The sequence below is a fragment of the Artemia franciscana genome, chromosome 8 (assembly GCF_032884065.1).
Source record: "Artemia franciscana chromosome 8, ASM3288406v1, whole genome shotgun sequence".
Classification (NCBI taxonomy): Eukaryota; Metazoa; Arthropoda; class Branchiopoda; order Anostraca; family Artemiidae; genus Artemia; species Artemia franciscana.
The window spans coordinates 25,765,021-25,784,668 of NC_088870.1; the positions used below are offsets into that span (position 1 = coordinate 25,765,021).

Sequence of the window (19,648 nt, forward strand, 5' to 3'; positions counted from 1 at the left end):
CTGCAATACAAGATCTGGGCATTGGAAAGGATTAGAAAAGTGTTTCGGAGAATCTCAAGTCTGGTGCAAAAACCCTGGGCGAGCAATTGAAATCTCGACAAAATGTAAAAGGTTTAAAAAGGTCGAGAAACACTGTATCACTTATCAGTCTCTACTCAGGTCAGAAACGAAAGACATCTCTATTGTCAAAAAAGAAGAAACCAAGGAAGAAAATTGTTAGATCAAAACAGGATTTTATTTTTCTAGACTGAAATAGCATATCTACCATAAAAGGATTCCCATCAATCAATCACTTCATCTCTAAGACTATTCAGTGCAGAAAATGCTAGTATAAGAAATGGTTACTATGAACAAGTTTACCCACAACAAATGCTCTCTGAAAACATTCATTTTCAAATTTATTCCCATAAAGATTGTTTCGTGGATACGTCTTCCACATTTATAGATTTATGTTTGGTAGTCAAGAAATCTGATAATAAAATACTAAGTCTTACTGATAGAATATCCTATAATTCTTTCGACAAATCAGTGTCTAAATAAATAAAACATTGGTGAGGAATAGCAAGAATCACTCAAATTATATGATCTATATTCAGTTTATGCTGATGTCACCAAAGTCATATAAGGAATTGAGGGGCTCATCCAATTGATTTGAATATAAGACAGGCATTGACACTACATTTGCAGTTAAAGAGGCGACAACTAGTTAAACCGTTTTTTTGGAAAATAAATCACGAGATATTTAATGCAACCCAATGGCTAGCACCGAATGTTAAGGCGGACAAAAAATTAACGCTTGCTCCATCCAATTTAATTTTTGAAAGGAACTTCCTACATTACCTGATGAAACAATCTCTCTCATCTGGACAATAATTCATGTACGAAAGCCACAGGTTATGAGCTTTGTTGCTTTGGCAGAGGAAAACCTGAGAGCTGGTGGAAATAATGTTAAACTACCTGTTCCTCATACAATCTTTGACGTACTGCTACGGATTCACACATCTTCACCGACTCTTCGTTTATCAATGGTGAAATTCCCTCAAAACCGGTATTGACCTTCGTAAAAACATGCTAGTGCTATAGGATTGTAGAAAAGTTGTCCACACAAATTTGCAGTTTTTGGACTTTCCTCCTTTGTTTGTAAATTAAATGAAATCCCACTCTACAATTTGCTCTTTAATAAGTCCTGTAGGACACTGTATGTGTTGACAATACAATCTCTATATCAAGATTCGAAACTATTTGAAAATGCTATAACCGATACAATGTTTGTAAAAACTCACTGTGTCATTGTATTCAACTTGTCTGGCACTCAAGATATGAGTTTTGTACTAACAGGGAGTGTTCGTTTATTGTGCACATTTGCTGAGCCATTAGCTGAGAGATTGCATTATCCTCATTAAATCAAGTTGAAACTTACAAGGTAATCACTCCCGAAGGCAGTATTCTACAAAACCTCACACCATGAACACAAATCAAATAATCAGCGTATTTAATATGGATCTGTACAAGTTCAAATACAAATCCTATTGTATACCATTGGCTTTCCTTGAAAACTCAAAGTGTTAATAATACCATTATCATTGTTAATAGCAGTCTGTCAACCTTATAGACAGGTCATTGGCTCTGTATCTTTCAAAAAGCGAAGAATATAGAATTGTTGATCCTTTTGGCCTACAATATAAATTAATACACTCCTCACATCAATAAGTCTATTGAAAGCAGTGGAAAAACGATTATTCAAGACCAGAAGAGAATGCAAGATTTGACGACTAAAAGCTGTGATGTTCATGCACTACTATATTTCGTTTTCCAGTTTCGTGGCTATACTTGAATTGTTCCACGTTTACGTAGACAATCTTCGTCTGAATGATTTGTTTTGGAAAGTATACTTTAATACTTTTATAATATTGATTTCAGTGCCTTACAAATAAATATTCTCAAAATATTTGTAAATTCATTTATTTTTTAAAAATGTATATATACATACGGAATGTTTTTTTCGTCTCTTTAACTTTCTTTTTCTATATATAAGTAGCTTTCGAGAACAGGTAATGCCACCGGACCGTCTGAATTCACTGCATATTGATCTCGATGTGCAAAGCCAGGTTCATATTTTCTACAGTACAATGTATCTTCACTATTATTGTATCTCTTTAGGTAGTCATTGATACTATTTTTATTAATACTGTAAAACTCACGTGTTTGCTTATTTGAAGCCATGTCACATACTATGTTTTCAAATGGAGAATCACTTTCTGTAACAACCAAATAAAAATTAGTAGGCTTATGAACATAGAAGCCATTGTCTTCACAACAATGACGTAGAAACTAGATTCTTCTGTCATTCCAACAGTTGAAGCGTAGTCCTGATTCTTCCTATCAAAACAATTATAAACCGACGAAGATACCAGTCTCTTGGAAATAAAGGAAAATCTCTTTTAGGGCTCTTTCCAATCACACCGGGATAGGTATTCTCCTACTGATTACATATATCATAATGACATTTGGAGGATAGAAATTCTCTAGTATGAGAGTCACAAATCTCTTCAAGAAAGGAATTACGGTCTTTAATTTGTGCTGTATAATATCTATGCAATTTACACGGATTACATAAGTTACACTATTTACCATACTCGTCAATGATTTTAAAATTCTCACATGATGACCAGCTGTCCAGTGTATACATGTATAGTGTACATGTATAGAACATGTTTTCAGTTTTGACACTCTAACTGCTAAAATGAAACTGACATATGATAAATAAAGAGAGTGTTCTATTATAATTCTATATAGAGAGAGGAGTAACCGAGTGACATCAGAAAACATTTTTGAACATGATCTTCCAAATTGTCCATTTATTTGTCGTTCTTATGAAAAAATCACTTGGATAGATTGTTGAATCCTCATTGAATTTCTAAGGTAGTGTTCAAAAGCAAATCCACAAAATCATTTTGTTTCGTTCCAATTAATATATCAATAAATGGATTAAATGCGTTTGGGCCACGAAGTAAAAGTTATATACAATAGTCCAAAGACGGATAATCATTTCTCGTTCTATCGTTAAGCATTATTTAAGAAAATATCTTCATTTGAAGAGATAACTCTAGAGAATCATCATGTAGAATCAAACATTTTTCAAACTCACTAGAGTCTGCATGACCTTTTTGTTTATCAAATCCAACCATTCTTAAATCCTAACACTCTCCCAGCTGACTATGGACTAACTAAGATTTTTTTTTTACTTCAAGAATATTCCTAGAGGAACAGTAACCTACTAAAAATATCACACAAGAAAAAAAATTTCGATACAACAGCGACATATCACTGATTTTTCGCTTACTGATTCAAATTCTTGTCCTCAAGGTATTTCATTATTACATTTAAATCAGCTTGAGGTCTTTGTATATGCACTATTTCAAATTTTGCTGCAAAATATAACTGATTCTCTAATTTGAATTTGCCAAATAATATCACATATCTTGCATACATATCATCCCGTTTAACACTCAGTTGAGATCCTCTTGTAATTTATACTGCTATGTTTGGTACTCTTGTCTTTACATCATTGATGCTTCTACCAGTTCCACTATAAACTTCTAATAGTTTAAACAAACCATTAATTTTTGCTAATATGTATTGTCAAATAAAAACCCCATGACAAAGAGTATGTTAAAACTGCTCTCTTTCTGAATTCTAATTTCTTATTAATATAAATTATATTAAAAATCCAGCCTTACTTTGGATCTGTCTGCTATGGCTGGCTGCTAGGGCCTCATAGCTTTATGCAAGTGTGATTCCCATGGAAGTCTGTAAAAGAAATGTACCCTCTGTAGTTTCATCTGACATTTGACATTAGGGCAATTTTCATGCGTAGAGTGAATTGCCCTATTCACTCTACATATGACTCTAAATATAGGTAACCTATAGTGCCCAACTAAGGGTGTTCTAATGGGACCTATCCTCTCTCCACTACTAACGACAAGGATCCCCACTGAATTAGCTACGACTAGCGTATTTTTACTATATACGTCCCTTGCTAGAATTTGTGTGCCCTGTTTGGGGACCATAGGTGCAAAACATTGACTGCTTAAGTGACCATCACGAGGCTGTTCAAAAACGAATGAAAAAATCATATGGGTCCCCAAATATGTAACGTATGTAAATGCAATTGCAACGTTGAAAATACTAGCGCTTAGAGAACAGAAATTCCATCTCAGTACAAATTTGGACAGTTGCTCCTCACTAGTGAAAAATACAGGGCATTGTTTTCTCCTCTTATTACCCCCAAAGCCAATACTTGATGCACGAACAAGTTCGAGTCAATAAGATGCAGAACTAGTCGATTCGGAAAATTCTTTTATTCCGTTTTATACAAATCCAATTAATCACGCTTGGTTTTTTTCCTTTTTTGTTGTCAGAGATAGCGTTATTTAGTTGAAACTCTTGCTAATGCTATGAAAACTGTTTTTAAATAAAACGAAAATTGTGAAAAATGAAAATGTTATAACTTTATTTCTTTTGCTAATGCTATGAAAACTGTTTTTAAATAAAACGAAAATTGTGAAAAATGAAAATATTATAACTTTATTTTTTTATTTCAGAGAAGATAGTCAGCCAAGATCTTGTCCGAGACTCAAGGGTTTTCACGGCAGGTCTAGAGGAGGCTCTTTGCGTCAGCTTCGGAGAATGACTGCTCAAGAATTTATAGACAACAGTCTTCGAAGGTAATGTCAAAAATATTTCAATTTTAGTTCTCAATAGACTCGTAGACCAATGTATGTTGAACATGGAAAACATTTTTGGCTGTTATCCTGACAATTCTTCACTGATTTTTTTTTTGTCTGTGAATGTAACGGTGCTAAGGAGATAGTAAGTATTTCCTGTTACACTTTTATCAAGCAACTCTATTTGCTCAATTTTTATTCCATGCTTAGTTCTTTTTTGGCTTATATATTTTTCCATCTTTCAAATCCCCATATTTCAAATTTCCATCAGCTAGTCAAATCCCCATAAATGTAGCTAAACTCTAACCTCGCGATTGCACTGAACCACGGCTAATTAGGGGTGGATGAAAGATCAGTATAGATGTAGACACAAACGGTATAAAACTAAACTCCATACAAACCAGGAATCCATAAAAACTCTCAGAATTCCTCTTAAATGCTGTTTAAGAAGATAAGCCTCCTTATAAACGCTGAATCAGTTTCTCCACGGTCTATTGTTGACTTTATTACATACATTTAGTAGCCATCTTGGCCTGTCTTTTTGCCAATTTGTTAATGAATGTGCACAGTTTTTAGTTTCTGAAGGCTTTCATCTTTCAACAGCTGAGTAATAGCCAAGAAATGCTTGTAGTTCTGATATTTTGGGATATAGTAAGCAAAACTTGCCACAAAGTCAGAAGACACTTGAATTCGTCAAATCATTGACTAATCATGGCTGCTGCAATGCAGTTTATTGTTATCTCAGTAACTTGGAGCAGTAGAGCCAGTGTGACGGAACCTTCATTTTTCCTTTTCTTATTAATATAGCAATGAAAATTCGGGGTTCAAGTTTAAGTTTGTGCAATATTTATTCAGTTCAAGCATATTCTTTTGCTGACAAATATGACATATCAGATCACTATCAAAGAGAAGGCCAATAATCAAAAGTGAAGGTTCGCCATATTAGGCAGATTTAAAAGGGATATGAGCATAGATGCAGAAAATAATTGCTTATTTTCGTAAATTTGATGGATGGTACCACCATCCAATTAAAAAAAGAGAATCACGGTTATTTTTATCAGGTTTAGATGCAGCCATGTAAGGAGACATCCGTGTGGACAAAATTAATTGCGAACAGTTTTCTGGTAGCAGAAGATGTTTTACATGGAGGATCTTTTACCGGGAACAGTGGATGGGAGAGTACAACGCAAGATGACAATTTGCTTACCGCATACAAATGTCTCGAAAGATGAGTAAGGTTACGTACAACGCTTATTGAAGCGTAAAAGATCCTCCATGTAAAACATCTTTTGCTACCAGAAAACTGTTCGCAATTAATTTCGTCCACACGGATGTCTCCTTACTTGTTAAAACTTAGAAATTAAAGTAAAACAATTGTTTTCATATAGCCCATTTGTTCTTTGCTAATGTCATGCATTTGAAAATTTCCTATGAATAAAGGACAAAATAATTGTTTAAAATGTATTTAGAATGGTTAGTACTGACGTGTCTTTTCTCGCTTTTTTACTCTATTTGGTTAGCAGAAACACGTAGAGAGAAGATTAAAGGTTGTTCCAAAGGCTAATGCTTACATCTTTGTGATTGCTTTGAATCAAATTACTTAGTAAAGCTGGGAGTGGTACTTACTGGTAGGGGCTTTTTTTGGGGGGGGAGGGCAGCTGCCCCCAATAACTTGGATAAAAAATATTGTATAGCCCATGTCCCCGAACTCTCCGGATATGGACCCTTTTTGCCCCCTCCCTCGATAAGAATAATGGAGCTACACCCCTGCTTGTGGGTTACATCTCTGGGTTCGGCAATGTTTGAAATCTGATTAGGTCCTCTTCAGAGAAATTCTGTTTATGGGTATTTCTAAAATGAATGTAAAGTCGATTGAATTCATATACGGAATTTCGGATGTCACTCTACCTTGTGATAAACTTTTGTCATTCACTTCTGCTTTGTAAATTCTGGGTCCGCTTCCAATTGCCGTTTGCCCTGGACAAGTAGACTATTTGCTAAAAATCTTCAACTTTCAAAGGTTGGTCCTTTCGATCAGTATGAAGGAAGAAATTTATCTCTTCAATTTCATTGAAAAATTGTTGTTTTTGTTTGTAGTTGCTGTATTTCAAATTCTCAGTTTTTCGAAGCTCTGTTAAGGCTACAGAACCCACGACAGATCTGTTGTATTCTGCACCATTTCATTACATAAATTCAATCAGCTTAGATCTCAAATTTTTGATAGCTCTCGATGATAACAAGTTTAATTAGCCCTTCGCCTTTGTCATATTAAGCCAACAAGACACGATAGCCATGGTTCGAAAAATTAGATTTTTGATAGCTCTCGATGATATCAAGTTCAATTAGCCCTTCGCCTTTGTCACATTTAGCCAACAAGACACGATAGCCATGGTTCGCAAAATGAGACACAAGTCTCAAGTCCCAAAACACAAGTCCTTTAGGCGGGACACAAGTCCCACTTAAAGTAGATATTGGTTGACCAAGACTAGGTGGACCAATCGTATGAGTGGCTGTCTGGCTTGTGCCATGAGAAAGGACCCTACAGCACCGTCAACTAGCATTTACTGAAAAAAAAAGCTTTAATCAGTTCTTTACAGAAATGCATACATCAGATTCCAGTTCGCATGGCAAGAACTACCTATTGGCCATATGAAAAAAAACTAACTCTAACGTTAATTCTATCTGACTTTTCTTTATTATATGCCGAGAAGAAATCCTTAAATTTCAAGGTTTTCGCTACTCTTCAACCTTCAGTACGAGCTATGCCCCTTAGAATATGAAACACCTTTTGGTAAAGACCAGTAAGGAGCGACCCGGCTCAATAGTAAACTAAAATCTAAAACACGGAATTTCGACACCAGTAGTTACATTAAAAAATTAGCATATTAATGCTGATTTTAAATATATAAGTTTTATCAAGTTTAGTCTTACCCATCAAAAGTGACGAGCCTGAGAAAATTTGCCTTATTTTAGAAACTAGGGGGACATCCCATAAAAGTCATAGAACCGTAACAAAATCACACCATCAGATTTAACGTATCAGAGAACCCTGTTGTAGAAGTTTCAATTTTCTAGCTACAAAAATGTGGAATTTCGTATTTTTTGCCAGAAGACAGATCACGGATGCGTGTTTTTTTTTCTTTTCCCAGGGGTGAACATGAGAGGTTACATGGGAGGATCTTTCCATGGAAGAATTTATCATGAGGGAAGAGAATTTCCACGATGGGGGCGCAGGATTTTTTTGCATTATTAAAAAAAAACAACGAGAAAATAAATATTTTTTTCAACTGGAAGTAAGTAGCAGCAGTATAACTTGAAACGAACATAAATTATTACGTATATTACGGGGTTCGTCTCCTCCTCCATACCTTGCTCTTTACTTTAAAGTATTTTTAGTAATTTCAACTATTTATTCAACATCCTTTGTGATTCAGGGGTCATTCTTAAGGATTTGGGATAAAATTCAAGTTTTAGTGTAAAGAGCGAGGTATTGACGAGGGGGCGAACCCCCTCATATACGTGATAAAAATACACAAATATAGAATTTCGATGTTCAATACTATCAAAAACATTCGTAAAAAAAAAAAAAAAAAATCTAGCTACATTTTTATGTCACCAAACAACCCCTTTCATACACGGAATAATTTCTGTTCGTTTTAAGTTTTAATACCACTTCTTACTTGCAGTTAAATGTTTTTCTTTTTTATTTAATATTGAAAGAATCGGCTTATTATGCTGATTCAAAATATAGAAGTTTCATTAACTTAAGTTTTGCCCATCAAAGGCTACAGGCCTGAGAAAATTTCCTTGATTTAAAAAAAAGAGAAATACCCCATAAAAAGCACAGAATTTTAGTGAAAATAACGTCGTCAGATTAAACGTATCTGAAAACCCTACTGTAAAGGTTTCAAGCACCTATCTCTAAAAATGTTGAATTTTGCAATTTTTGGCAGAAGAAAGATCACAGATGCGTGTTTATTTGTTCTTTTTTTCCCGAGGGGTTATCATATTAACCTAGTTCTCCTAAAACATCGGGAGAGGGCTCATTTGAACGGAGACTAAAAGTTATAGGGCCCTTGTATGTGACTAAATGATCGGAGGGCAACTAGGCCCCCTCCCACGCCCATGTTGTCTCTAAATCCTCCGATCAAAATTTTGAGATAGCGATTTTGTTCAGCATATTTGAAAAGCCAAAACGCTATGCCCTTGGAGATAATATGACCCCCCACCACCCGTGGGAAAATGTATTTAAGTTATAAACCTTGCCTATTATCTACGTGTTTGGTAACATGTTATTTGGTAACAAGGCAGTAAGTAGGCATAAATTTTTCGTGTGGGGGAGAACTAATTTTCTGAAGGAGGCAATCTCTTTGCCGACTCAGTTTTACGAGTGGAGATGTTAAGGGTAATTCTTCGGGTAAATTCTCACCAGAATTGAATTGTCTAGAGATTATATCCGTGGAGAGGAGGTATTTTTCCGTGGAGGTGAAGCCAGATTTCATGGTATTTAAAAAAAACGATCAGAAATTATATTAAAAAAAAGTCTTTTCAATTGAAAGTAAAATGAAACATTAAAACATAAAACGAACAGAAATTATTGCGTATATGAAGGGGCTGCCCCCTCCTCAACACCTCGCTTTTTATGCTAAAGTTTGAATTTTGTCCCAATTCTTTGAGAATTACTCCCGGAACACAAAGTTCTTTTAACTAGAACAATAAGAAGCTTTTTAAAAATAATTAAAAACTTGTTTTTTCTATTTAATCCCACTTCGAATCCGAAACCCTTCCTCTTAGAATCTAGTATTTGAATTTATCTGAGAATTTACCACTGTTTCTTCGACTATTTCTTATGTGTGGAGACGGTGATTTGTTCCTTCATAGTGTGATTATTTGATGATATAGCAGTTTAGCAAAGCTAATGGCAAACTGCAAAGAATTAATGGAAGTACAAAAGCAAGGTTTCGTTTTTTAAAGGTATGAATTACAAATTACACCAGATCTATCATCATGAGAGTGAATTGACTGCCTATTAAAATCAAGTCGGCTTTGTTTTGAAAACTAGTTATAACGATTGATAAGGTTGTGAATTTGACTTTACTGTATATGGTAATAATCCTTGCACAGAAAAAAGTTTGTTAATGGTGTCAATGGACTAAAGCGAAATTTAACGCATTGTTTTTGTTAGTGGGAAGGAATTTGAGACGTTTTGAGAAGTCCAATGGCGCCATTATCTTTTATTCTCACAAAAAAGGATAAGAAAACGAGGTAAAAAAAAAAACAAGTCTCCGTAGATGTGTAGACAAAGAAGACAATTAGGTTCACTCTTTCACGTTGAAATCTTCATGGGTCTTTGTAAACCTAAAATCTCAATTGACTTCGAGCTTGAAAGAGTTAAATTAAATTTCTAGTTACTTTTCAAGATTGTACCAAATGAAAAACCAAATGCCAAAAATCGTATATATATAGTTTTTTTTACTATATGTTGTATTACTGATCTGGATTTGTGTGAGAGTAGTTGCGTGGGGAGGGTTTCCACCGAGGTTACGTTCGTACTAATTTTGGTGCGTTTTAATCGCACGATTCTTTAATTTTATCACACGATTCTTTAATCTTAAGGACGAGAAAACGACCGTTTCGCTTTCTCGCATGGTAAGTTAGACTAACAATCTCTTATGTGAGGCAATGATGTAAGAAAGCAAATAGATTTTGCCCTATCTTGTCTATGCTCAACAGCTTGTATCAGTCGAATCTTATTCAGTCAACACTCATGTTGAAATTATACACAAAGGAAGCAAGCTGAAGTCAGGAAGAAAAATTTATATAAAAACATAGGTAAGTAATAATAGCAGCTATTTTCTTTATAATTAATTTTTAAATATGTGATTATAAGGTGATAAATCTGTTACTCTTTAGATACCAACCCCAACTCCTTCCAAACGCTTTGACATAATATCAGGCTATAAACAAAACTTCCTGTTTTTATTTGAAATTATGAACAGATGATACTGACAAAATAGTTGAAACTGTCAAAAAGAGTTAATTTTCAGTTATAACCAAGGTTATACCCAAGCATTGAGGAGGAGGGGAGATTAGTAATGCTGGCATTCCTGATTTTATGTTAGGCTATTTGGAAGTATCCTGGTCAATTTTTTGACATTTTATCCCCCTCCCCTCTGAGGTCCCACATACAACTGTAGAAATACATTTCATTGCTGTGTGGAATCTCGTGATTACTTTTTTTCTTGTTAAGACCAGTTTCTGCTATTTCGAATCCGATGAAATTCAGCCTCGGAACAATGATAACAATATAACTGTGAATATAAGTATTATTAGGAAAGTTATTAGAAATGTTATTTGAAAGACGATATCTTAAATAAATTTAAGATACCGTTTTCAGATGTAAAGGTTTAGAGTCTCATCTTTATTTGGATTTGGTCAATCCGGAGTTAACAGACTAAACTTTGAAGTGCAGACGTAAAAGTCCATAAATTAAAGTTGAGCGTAGCTTCAAGAAACAGATCCAATTTCATTAGCAAAAGTCAGTTGAGGCCTGGAAAAACCTATCCATTTACAGTTAATTTTCAAGATTCTCGAAACTAGTAAAGTAAATTGTGCTTACCCGGCAATTAAAACCATTTGTTTTCCCTATTTAAGATGTTTCACGGATACCTCTCTCATGTCCATGATGAGACACACAGTAGAGACATTTTTCTCTTATAATAAGTAAGCCAGATTTAGATGTTAATCATTTTGTCAATCTAAGAGATGAGGCTGACAATCTTTTCTTACGATTTTATAAAAAATTTACGCTGACATTGACTTGTCTACCCTAGTCTAGTGCTGCCACAGAGCGTCAGTTTTCTGAGTTAAAGATATAAATACCCCAATCGACAATGGACTCAATCCGTAAACTGTTTTTGATCTTATGCATGACAAAAGAGCGATTCCTGAACCAAGTTCTTGGGAAATCCTGGAAACCTTTGTAAGAAAAGCAAGAAAATGAAAAGAATAAACTCCCAAGTTAAGCATGTTCCCAAATTAATTATGTTTGCTTCGCTGTATGAGTATCTAATATGTTTGTATTAAATCTGGATAAAAAGAAAGTTTTAAATTAAGTCCTAGGCAAATATCTTTTCGAGCTGTGAATCTAGGTATTACGAAATAAAAATGCAATTATTACTTTTCTTTTTCTCTAAAGTATCCTGAATTACATCCAAATCAATGACAACCCTTAACAGACTAAGGCACACCTTGGCAGAACTTGAGCAAATGCGCCCTATTTAGAATATGCACCTGATTCGTTTCATTCTTCCACATTCTCTGGCGTTATGTTTAAAAAAGATGAATGAAGATCCTGTTAATGGTTTATTTTTATTTTCTTGCGTGAGAACCAGGTGTCATTCAAAATTGCTTGAGAGAAAAGGCCAAATTCCATCTTGAATGCTTGGCTTTTTATGCTGCAGAAGCAAATAAGGATTCTAATTCATTAAAAGTTAGAAAGGAGGACGGAGTTTTTAAGTTTTTTAATCATGAAACAAAAAAGTTCATCTTAAAATTTTGAGGGGGATTTTTTAATGAGATAAAATAAAACGATATTTTTTCAAAATATATAGGCAACAAATGTTCCCCCTCCCCCTTCTAAGTGCCGCTCTTGATACTGAAATAAACGCATCCTGCCTTGAAATCTAACTTTCCTGTCAAAAGTTACATAAAAGTTACATTTTTAAGATGCTGGGCCTTACGAATGTTTTGGTCCGGTGGCAACCCTGTGCTTGGGTTAGAAAGGAGTTGAAGGTTTACCATTTCGAGTCATGGTTACTTAGGTAACCATGGTTAAGAAGGTTTTAAGAGAAAAGTAAAGAGCTAGGCCTACAATAAACCAAAGACAAACAGAAATAAAGTCAAATAATAATTAGAGCGTATAACGACCACAAATAACTGTCAATGACTAAATAGAAAGATTAAAAAAATAAGAAAAAACAGAAAATATAACAGAAATAGGGCTAGCTCACGTTATGCCTTCTAAAGACCAGAACGTTATTTGTGCTTTACAAAAAAAAAATTATTTCGGGTTACGTGCTTTTATTTGTCATAACAAAAAAAAAAACTAATATTCAAGATTGCTGAAAAGAACAAATGAGTGTAGATTTACAGTTTATTATGCATTGATATTCATTCCTGAAAGTTTTATTATTTTTAGACTGCTTAACGTTAGACATCAGAATTATTCAAATTTTATTTTGTTTTGGGTAAAGCTAAATAACAGTCTGGTGTTTAAAAACCACCTGTTTGTTTTAAAAGACACCGTATTTTTTATTGCTTTATAAGAGTAGTGGAGGGATTAAGCGGCTCGTGAGGACATCATTTGTAAATACCGTAAACCTAATTGCATATACAATAAATTGTATCATCATGATCGTGCGAATGAGTGCTTATATAAACACGTCTTTTAGAGGCCACGAACGGTCATCCATGTCTAACCTCCAAGGCACCAAATGCCCCTTCCCAAATTTTTACCCCCGCCTTGTTTTAAACTTAGAAGTTTCGGACGTCGTATGTTTTGAACGTAAAATTTTTTGGGACTCTGGAATTTTTTGAAGTCGATTTCTTGGACTTAGAATTTTTGAACTTTACTACCAGCTCATATGTGTTATACTAGAGTCTGAAATAGGTAAATTAAATTTTTGCCAGAGTCTGAGAGTGATGAATCGGATTTTTTTTAAGTTAGAGCCATTTTGAGTTGGAATTTATCGAGATTAAATCAGGCCACAGACACTACTACCACCTCAAAAGGAGTACACTAGAGTCTGAAAAAAGTGAATTAAATTTTTACCAAAGTCTGAGAGAGATCAATTGGATTTTCTTGGAGTTAGAGACATATGAAGTGGGAATTTATCCAGATACAGTCAGACACAGACACCACTACTAGCTCTCAAGTGGTATACTAAAGTCTGAAATTGATTAATTAAGTTTTTATCAAATCTGAGAGAGACGAATCGGATTCTTTTTAGAATTAAAAACATATAAATTAGGAATTTATCAAGACTAAGTCAGACACAGACGCCACTACAAGTTCACATAGGGTATACTAGAGTCTGAAACAGATAAATTAGGTTTTTACGAAAGTCTGAGAGAGATGAATAAGAATTTGCTTAGAGTTAGAGACATACGAAGTGGAAAATCAGTCAGACACAGACACTACTAGCAGCTCAAAAGTAGTATAAACGAGTCTGAAATAAGTGAATTAGGTTTTAGCAAAGTCTGAGAGGGATTAGCGTAGCCGACCACGCTACTCTAACCCAAACGGAACTAACTTAAAAGTAGTTAACTTATTGTAACCTAACCTGCCGCCCCGAAACCTAATTCACCTATTTCAGACTCTAGTAAAACACTTTTTAGCTGTCAGTAGTGTCAGTGTGTGTGGCTGAATCTTGATAAATTCCTAATTCATATGTCTCTAATTCTAATGTTCTAATTCACCAATTTCAGACTTTAGTATACCATGCTTGAGCTGGTAGTAATGCCTCACTCTAACTGAATCTTCATAAATTCCCTTTTTGTCTCTAACTTTAATAAGACTCTGATTCATATCTCTCAGGCTTTGGTAAATACCCAATTCGCCAAATTGCATACTTTAGTATACCACTTGTGAGCTGGTAGTAGTGTATGTGTCTGACCGAATATTGATAAATTTCCACTTTGTATATCTATAACTCTAAAAAGAATTTTATTCATCTTTCAAAGACTTTGGTAAGAACCTAATTTCAGACTCTAGTGTATCACTTATTAGCTGGTAGTTTTGTCTATGTCTGACTGAATCTTGATGAATTCCCACTTATTATGTCACTAACTCTAAAAAGAATCCGGTTCATCTCTTTGAGACTTTGGTAAAAACCTAATTCATCTATTTCAGACTCTAGTATACCACTTGTGAGCTGGTAGTAGACTCTAGTACTTTGGTAAAATCTAATTCATCTATTTCAGACCTTAGTATACCAATTTTGAGCTGGTAGTAGTGCCTGTGTCTGACTGAATCTTGATGAATTCCTACTTCATCTGTCTCGGACTCTAAAAAGAATCCGATTCATCTCTCTCAGACTTTGTTGAAAACGCAATTCACCTACTTCAAAGTCTAGTGTACCACTTTGAGCTGGTAGTAGTGTCTGTGTCTGACTGAATCTTGATAAATCCCTTCTTTATATGCCTCTAACCTTAAAAACAATCCGATTCATCTCTGTCAGACACTGTTAAAAATCTAGTTCACCTGTTTCAGCCTTTAGTATGCCACTTGTGAGTTGGTATACTTGTGAGTTCTGTGTCTGACTGAATCTTGACGAGTTCTCCTTTATACGTCCTAATTCTATAAAGAAAAGCAATTCATTTCTCTCAGACTCTGGTGAAAACATATTTAATCTATTTCAGACTCTATTATACGACTTGTGAGCTGGTAGTAGTATCTTTGTCTGACTGAATCTTGAAACATTTAAGTCATATGTCTCAAACTCTACAAAATCCGATTCATCTCTCTCAGAATTTGGTAAAAACCTAATTCACTTATTTTTGACTCTAGTATACCATATCTAATATATCATGCTTGCAAAACGGAGTACATAACATTTCGAACCATAAATTTATTCAAAGAAACATATGTTCATTGAGCTTGGTGCAAAACAGAGTACAAAAACATTTTGATGCATACATATGAATCGAAGAAACTTATCTACATCGAGCAATGTGCAAACAGAGCATAAAACATTTGAACAACATACTTGATTCAAAGAAATGTATCTTTACCACGAAATGTATCTTTACTGTTTTTACTCAAAACAGAGTCAAAACAGAATACAAAACACTTCGAATCACAAATTTGATTCAAAGAAACGTATCTTAATCGAGCTTTGTGCAAAAAAGTACACATTTTGAACCACGCATTTGTTGAAACAAATGTATCTTAATCGAGCTTTGCGTAAAACAGAGTATAAAAACTTTTGAACCACACATTTGATTCGAAGAAACGTATCTTCATCGAGCTTTGTGCAAAACAGATTACAAAAAATTTCAACAGGCTTTTTTAAAAATTCCAAATACAAACATTTCCAAAAATTCTGATTTCAGAAAGTTATAAGTCCAAAAGAATTCCAATCCAAGTCCAGAAAATTCGAAGTCTAAAGAATTCAAAGTCTAAAAAATGGAGGAGGTAAAAAGTTGGAGAGGGGTATTGGGCCCCTTGGAGGCTGAACATGAATGACCATAAGTTTCCTCTAAAAGAAGTATAGATATAAGCACTCATTCCCATGAATGTTACAATACAAGCAGTTACACTATGACTATGTTATAGCTGCTATCAATTAAAGTTAAGTACTATATCATAAATTGTATTTGTCAAATTTGAAATCAAATGAAACGGTTTACTATTTCTTGTTAATCATGCCTAGACAGGTATTTGTAAATGAGTTGCCGGTGGAATAATGCTAATGATGTATCTCTTGTACTACGCTCATGTAAATAGGTCATCGGATCTAGTTTCTTTAGAGCCTCAGGAGTCTTAGGGTACATACAATTAGGTTTTTTAGGATATATGAAAATGATGTCCTTACAGGCTTCCGGAATCCCTTCACTACTACTAAAATAATTAACGTTGGAAAACAGAAAATTTTTAAAATCTATTTTAGTTTGAGTAAAGGGCAAATATTATTCTGGTCTCTAAAAAGCATCAGTTTGTTTTTAAAAGACACTACCTTTTTTTCAATGCTTAATAAAATAATTTTTCAAATCTTTTTTTCATTTTTGAACCTTTGAATCAAGGTTTGGATTTTCTATTTACATTTTAGGCACTATTTTTAGGCGAATCTTAATAATAGATATAATGTAGCTTTTTGGATAGATGGGCACAAGGAATAATATTTAAAAATAGGTTGAAATCAGCTTAACCTTTCGGGCTTTGTAAGACTGAAGGATTTCTGACCGATCATGATACAGCCTTGAGTGAAGAGGGTAGACACATGAATCAATCATCTTTCGCCATAGTTTCAACCAAATTCCTTTAGACTTTGTTGGGGCGTCATGCATATACCCTTTTGACAATATTAAATGCACATAGTGTCAAAAATGTGGTTCGATGTGGTTCAAAAACCCACTCCATATGCCCAGAAATTGTTTAATAAATTGAATAAGCAGTGTCTTTATAATTAGTTCAGTATCCCCAATAATATGCCCTGAAAGTTCCAATCTAATACCTTTATCTTTTACTGGTATAATTTGCACAGGTTCCCTTTTGGTGGACTGGATAGATGAAATGTCTTTTTTTACAGTCTTTTTAACTTTCGCTGAAAATATCAACTTAATACACAATTCCGTTCCTGAGATATAGCATCAATGCCTCTTTGACAACCTCGAAAAGTTTGAAGTATTTTGATTTACTTCAATAGTAGTAGCAGTAGTAGTAGCAGTAGTAGTGTCAGTCATATTCACAGAGGTAGTAGTAATAGTAGCAGTCGTAGTTGCAAGTATTCAAAGTCGCAGTGAAAAGAAGTCGGAATCACAGTGACAAGTGGTCACAGTCATAGTCACATAGTAGTAGCATTGGAAGTAGTAATAGTCGTAGCATAAGAAGTAATTGTAGTGATAGCACTCGTAGCGTAGCAATAGTACTCGTGGCAGTAGTAGCACTATCCCTGAAAGATTGAACTTAATACACTGTGCCGTTCCTGAAACATTGCTGATACGACCTCGTGACAATTTACCTCGTTCCTTTCACAATTTACAAAAAAAAATGGCATTCTCAAATTTTGATCGATTGTCTTTGAGGAGAGGGCAGCTAAAAAGGGCACAGAAGACGAATGGCTGTCCTTGAATAATTTTCTTGGCCAAAAGGTATTGTAGATACACTAAATTTTAACCTTTCTTTTTTTTTATTTGCTGTTTATGGCGGGAAATATATTTAAAAACGAACAAATGAGCTACCTTTGAAGGAACTCTGAAACAGAGGACAGGGCAGTGAGATATTACTAGTTTTTGCTTACGAAAGTCCAACGACAATGTAAAAAGGATTCAATCAATTTACAGCACCCGACGAAAAAATTGAAAAAAGAAGGAAAATATGCCCATATAACCTAAGAACAAAAGTATTAAAAGGAATTAATCTGTTTTAGCCTTCCGGGCTGTCGTAACCTCATAGCTTTAGACGGTGAGGATCGAAGAATAATTGGGTTGATGGCTACAAGAAGACTGACGAAAGCTGAATCGGAACGCAAAGCTAGGGAAGTACGACTTTTTGGGAAGAGGACAGAGGGAACGCCATATATGTAAGTCGTATTCTTTCTTTTTCTGTTTTAAAATAACAACTCAATAAACGTTTAGAGTCAATCCCTATATAGTGTAACAGTAAAATAGCTAAAAGTTTCATTTACAATAATTTTAGCAAAACCCAATGAAAAACTCGACCTTCGACCCCACCAACTTCAATCAATGCTTCAACCTCAACCACAAAGTTCCGCCCATACAGAATTGACCATGACAAAATTTCACCTACGAACCTAGCAAAACGTAACCCAGCAAAATTTTACCGTGGTATAAATACCCCGTACGAAAATTAATCCTTGCAAAACTTGATTGCCAAACAACATGTCAATAAGAAAATTTTGCCTTTCGAAGAGCACATTGTTGCATAGCTAGTCATGACTGTGCTTCCACTTTTTTAGAGAGGACAAGGAAGGCTTATGACAAGATTTGCCATATACTTGGATGATAACCATAATATATTGATAGGGAGACGCATGCTTAAAGGGAGAAACAAATTCTAGTTTTGGAAAAATTTGTGATATTGCAGCTAAAAATCTTTTTTTGTTGATTTTCTTGTAAAATTAAAACCTGTTGCTTAAGTATTCAATATTATACATTTTGTAATGTGTTCAATGGATATTTTAGAATTTTGGCGTATGAGGCGAGATTTCTGATGTCAAAGCTGAAGATGTAAAATACAAGTACCATAATATTTTTTACTTGCTTTTGACTCGCATACTAAGCATACAAGTGAGTTGATGAAAACTACCCTTCACATCTATCCTCTATATCATGTCATATCATGCCGCTGATCAATTTGGCTACAGAATCATTAGGCCCTTCATTGAATTTGTATTATCAGATTTAAACCAGTCCTTTTTCTAGAGACTTTACTCATCTAAACGATTTCCAGCATTTTTGTAGCTTAGAAATTTAGAAATAGCTGTTCCAGATAAGAGTCCATTGTGTGTGTTCCTTGCTCTGCTCAACCCAGACAACGAAAGGCTATCCTTAAGATATCCTCTAGCTTAAACTTAAAGCCAGACAAAAGAAATTAATCATCGAAATTCAAGCTATAAACAGTGATAAAAAGAAAACATTTTCAGGATACTGTCAATTTGTTTATGAGTAATAATACCTGTATTGTTTAACGTGGTCAACCTTAAAAACCGCTTTGTTTCGAATAATTGTGCCTGGAAAGAAAAACAAATGAGAAGAATATGTCACGATAACTAAAATTTGAAACTCAGAGAATTCTGATCTGGCCTCTAGATGTTTTTTTCTTTGGAAAGATGGAGAAGAAAAAAATGCTCTCTTTTTTGTCAATATTTTGGTTGCCAGGATCCACTGATCCTGTCAAACATCTTCCTGTCAGGACTTCATCCAAGTTGTAGCTTGTGAGGTGGTTTTCATAATAATTTCAAAAATACGAAAATAAAAACCAGGCGAACATGGAAAAGCTACAATTGTCAAATTTTCGCTATGGAGCGCAGTAGTTTGTCGAAATTGAGCCAAAAGTTGGAATTTTCTCAACCAGTCCAACATGTTTTGGTGAAATTTCATAAAAATCGTTGATTTTTGGAATTTTAATCTTCTGGGGTCCAGTTTTCATTTGAGAAAATTTCTAGGATTTTCCGGGA

General features: G+C 34.4%; 1 protein-coding gene across 1 annotated transcript in view; it reads left to right on the plus strand.

Annotated features, from left to right (window-relative positions):
* The first annotated feature begins 896 nt into the window (after nucleotides 1-896).
* LOC136030642 (trichohyalin-like) overlaps nucleotides 897-19,648 on the plus strand; it is a 59,444-nt gene continuing 40,692 nt past the window's right edge. The window contains exons 1-3 of the mRNA XM_065709713.1: nucleotides 897-1,048; nucleotides 4,605-4,727; nucleotides 17,879-18,031. Of these exons, the coding sequence (XP_065565785.1) occupies nucleotides 897-1,048; nucleotides 4,605-4,727; nucleotides 17,879-18,031 (428 nt within the window). The remainder of the gene's footprint in view (nucleotides 1,049-4,604; nucleotides 4,728-17,878; nucleotides 18,032-19,648) is intronic.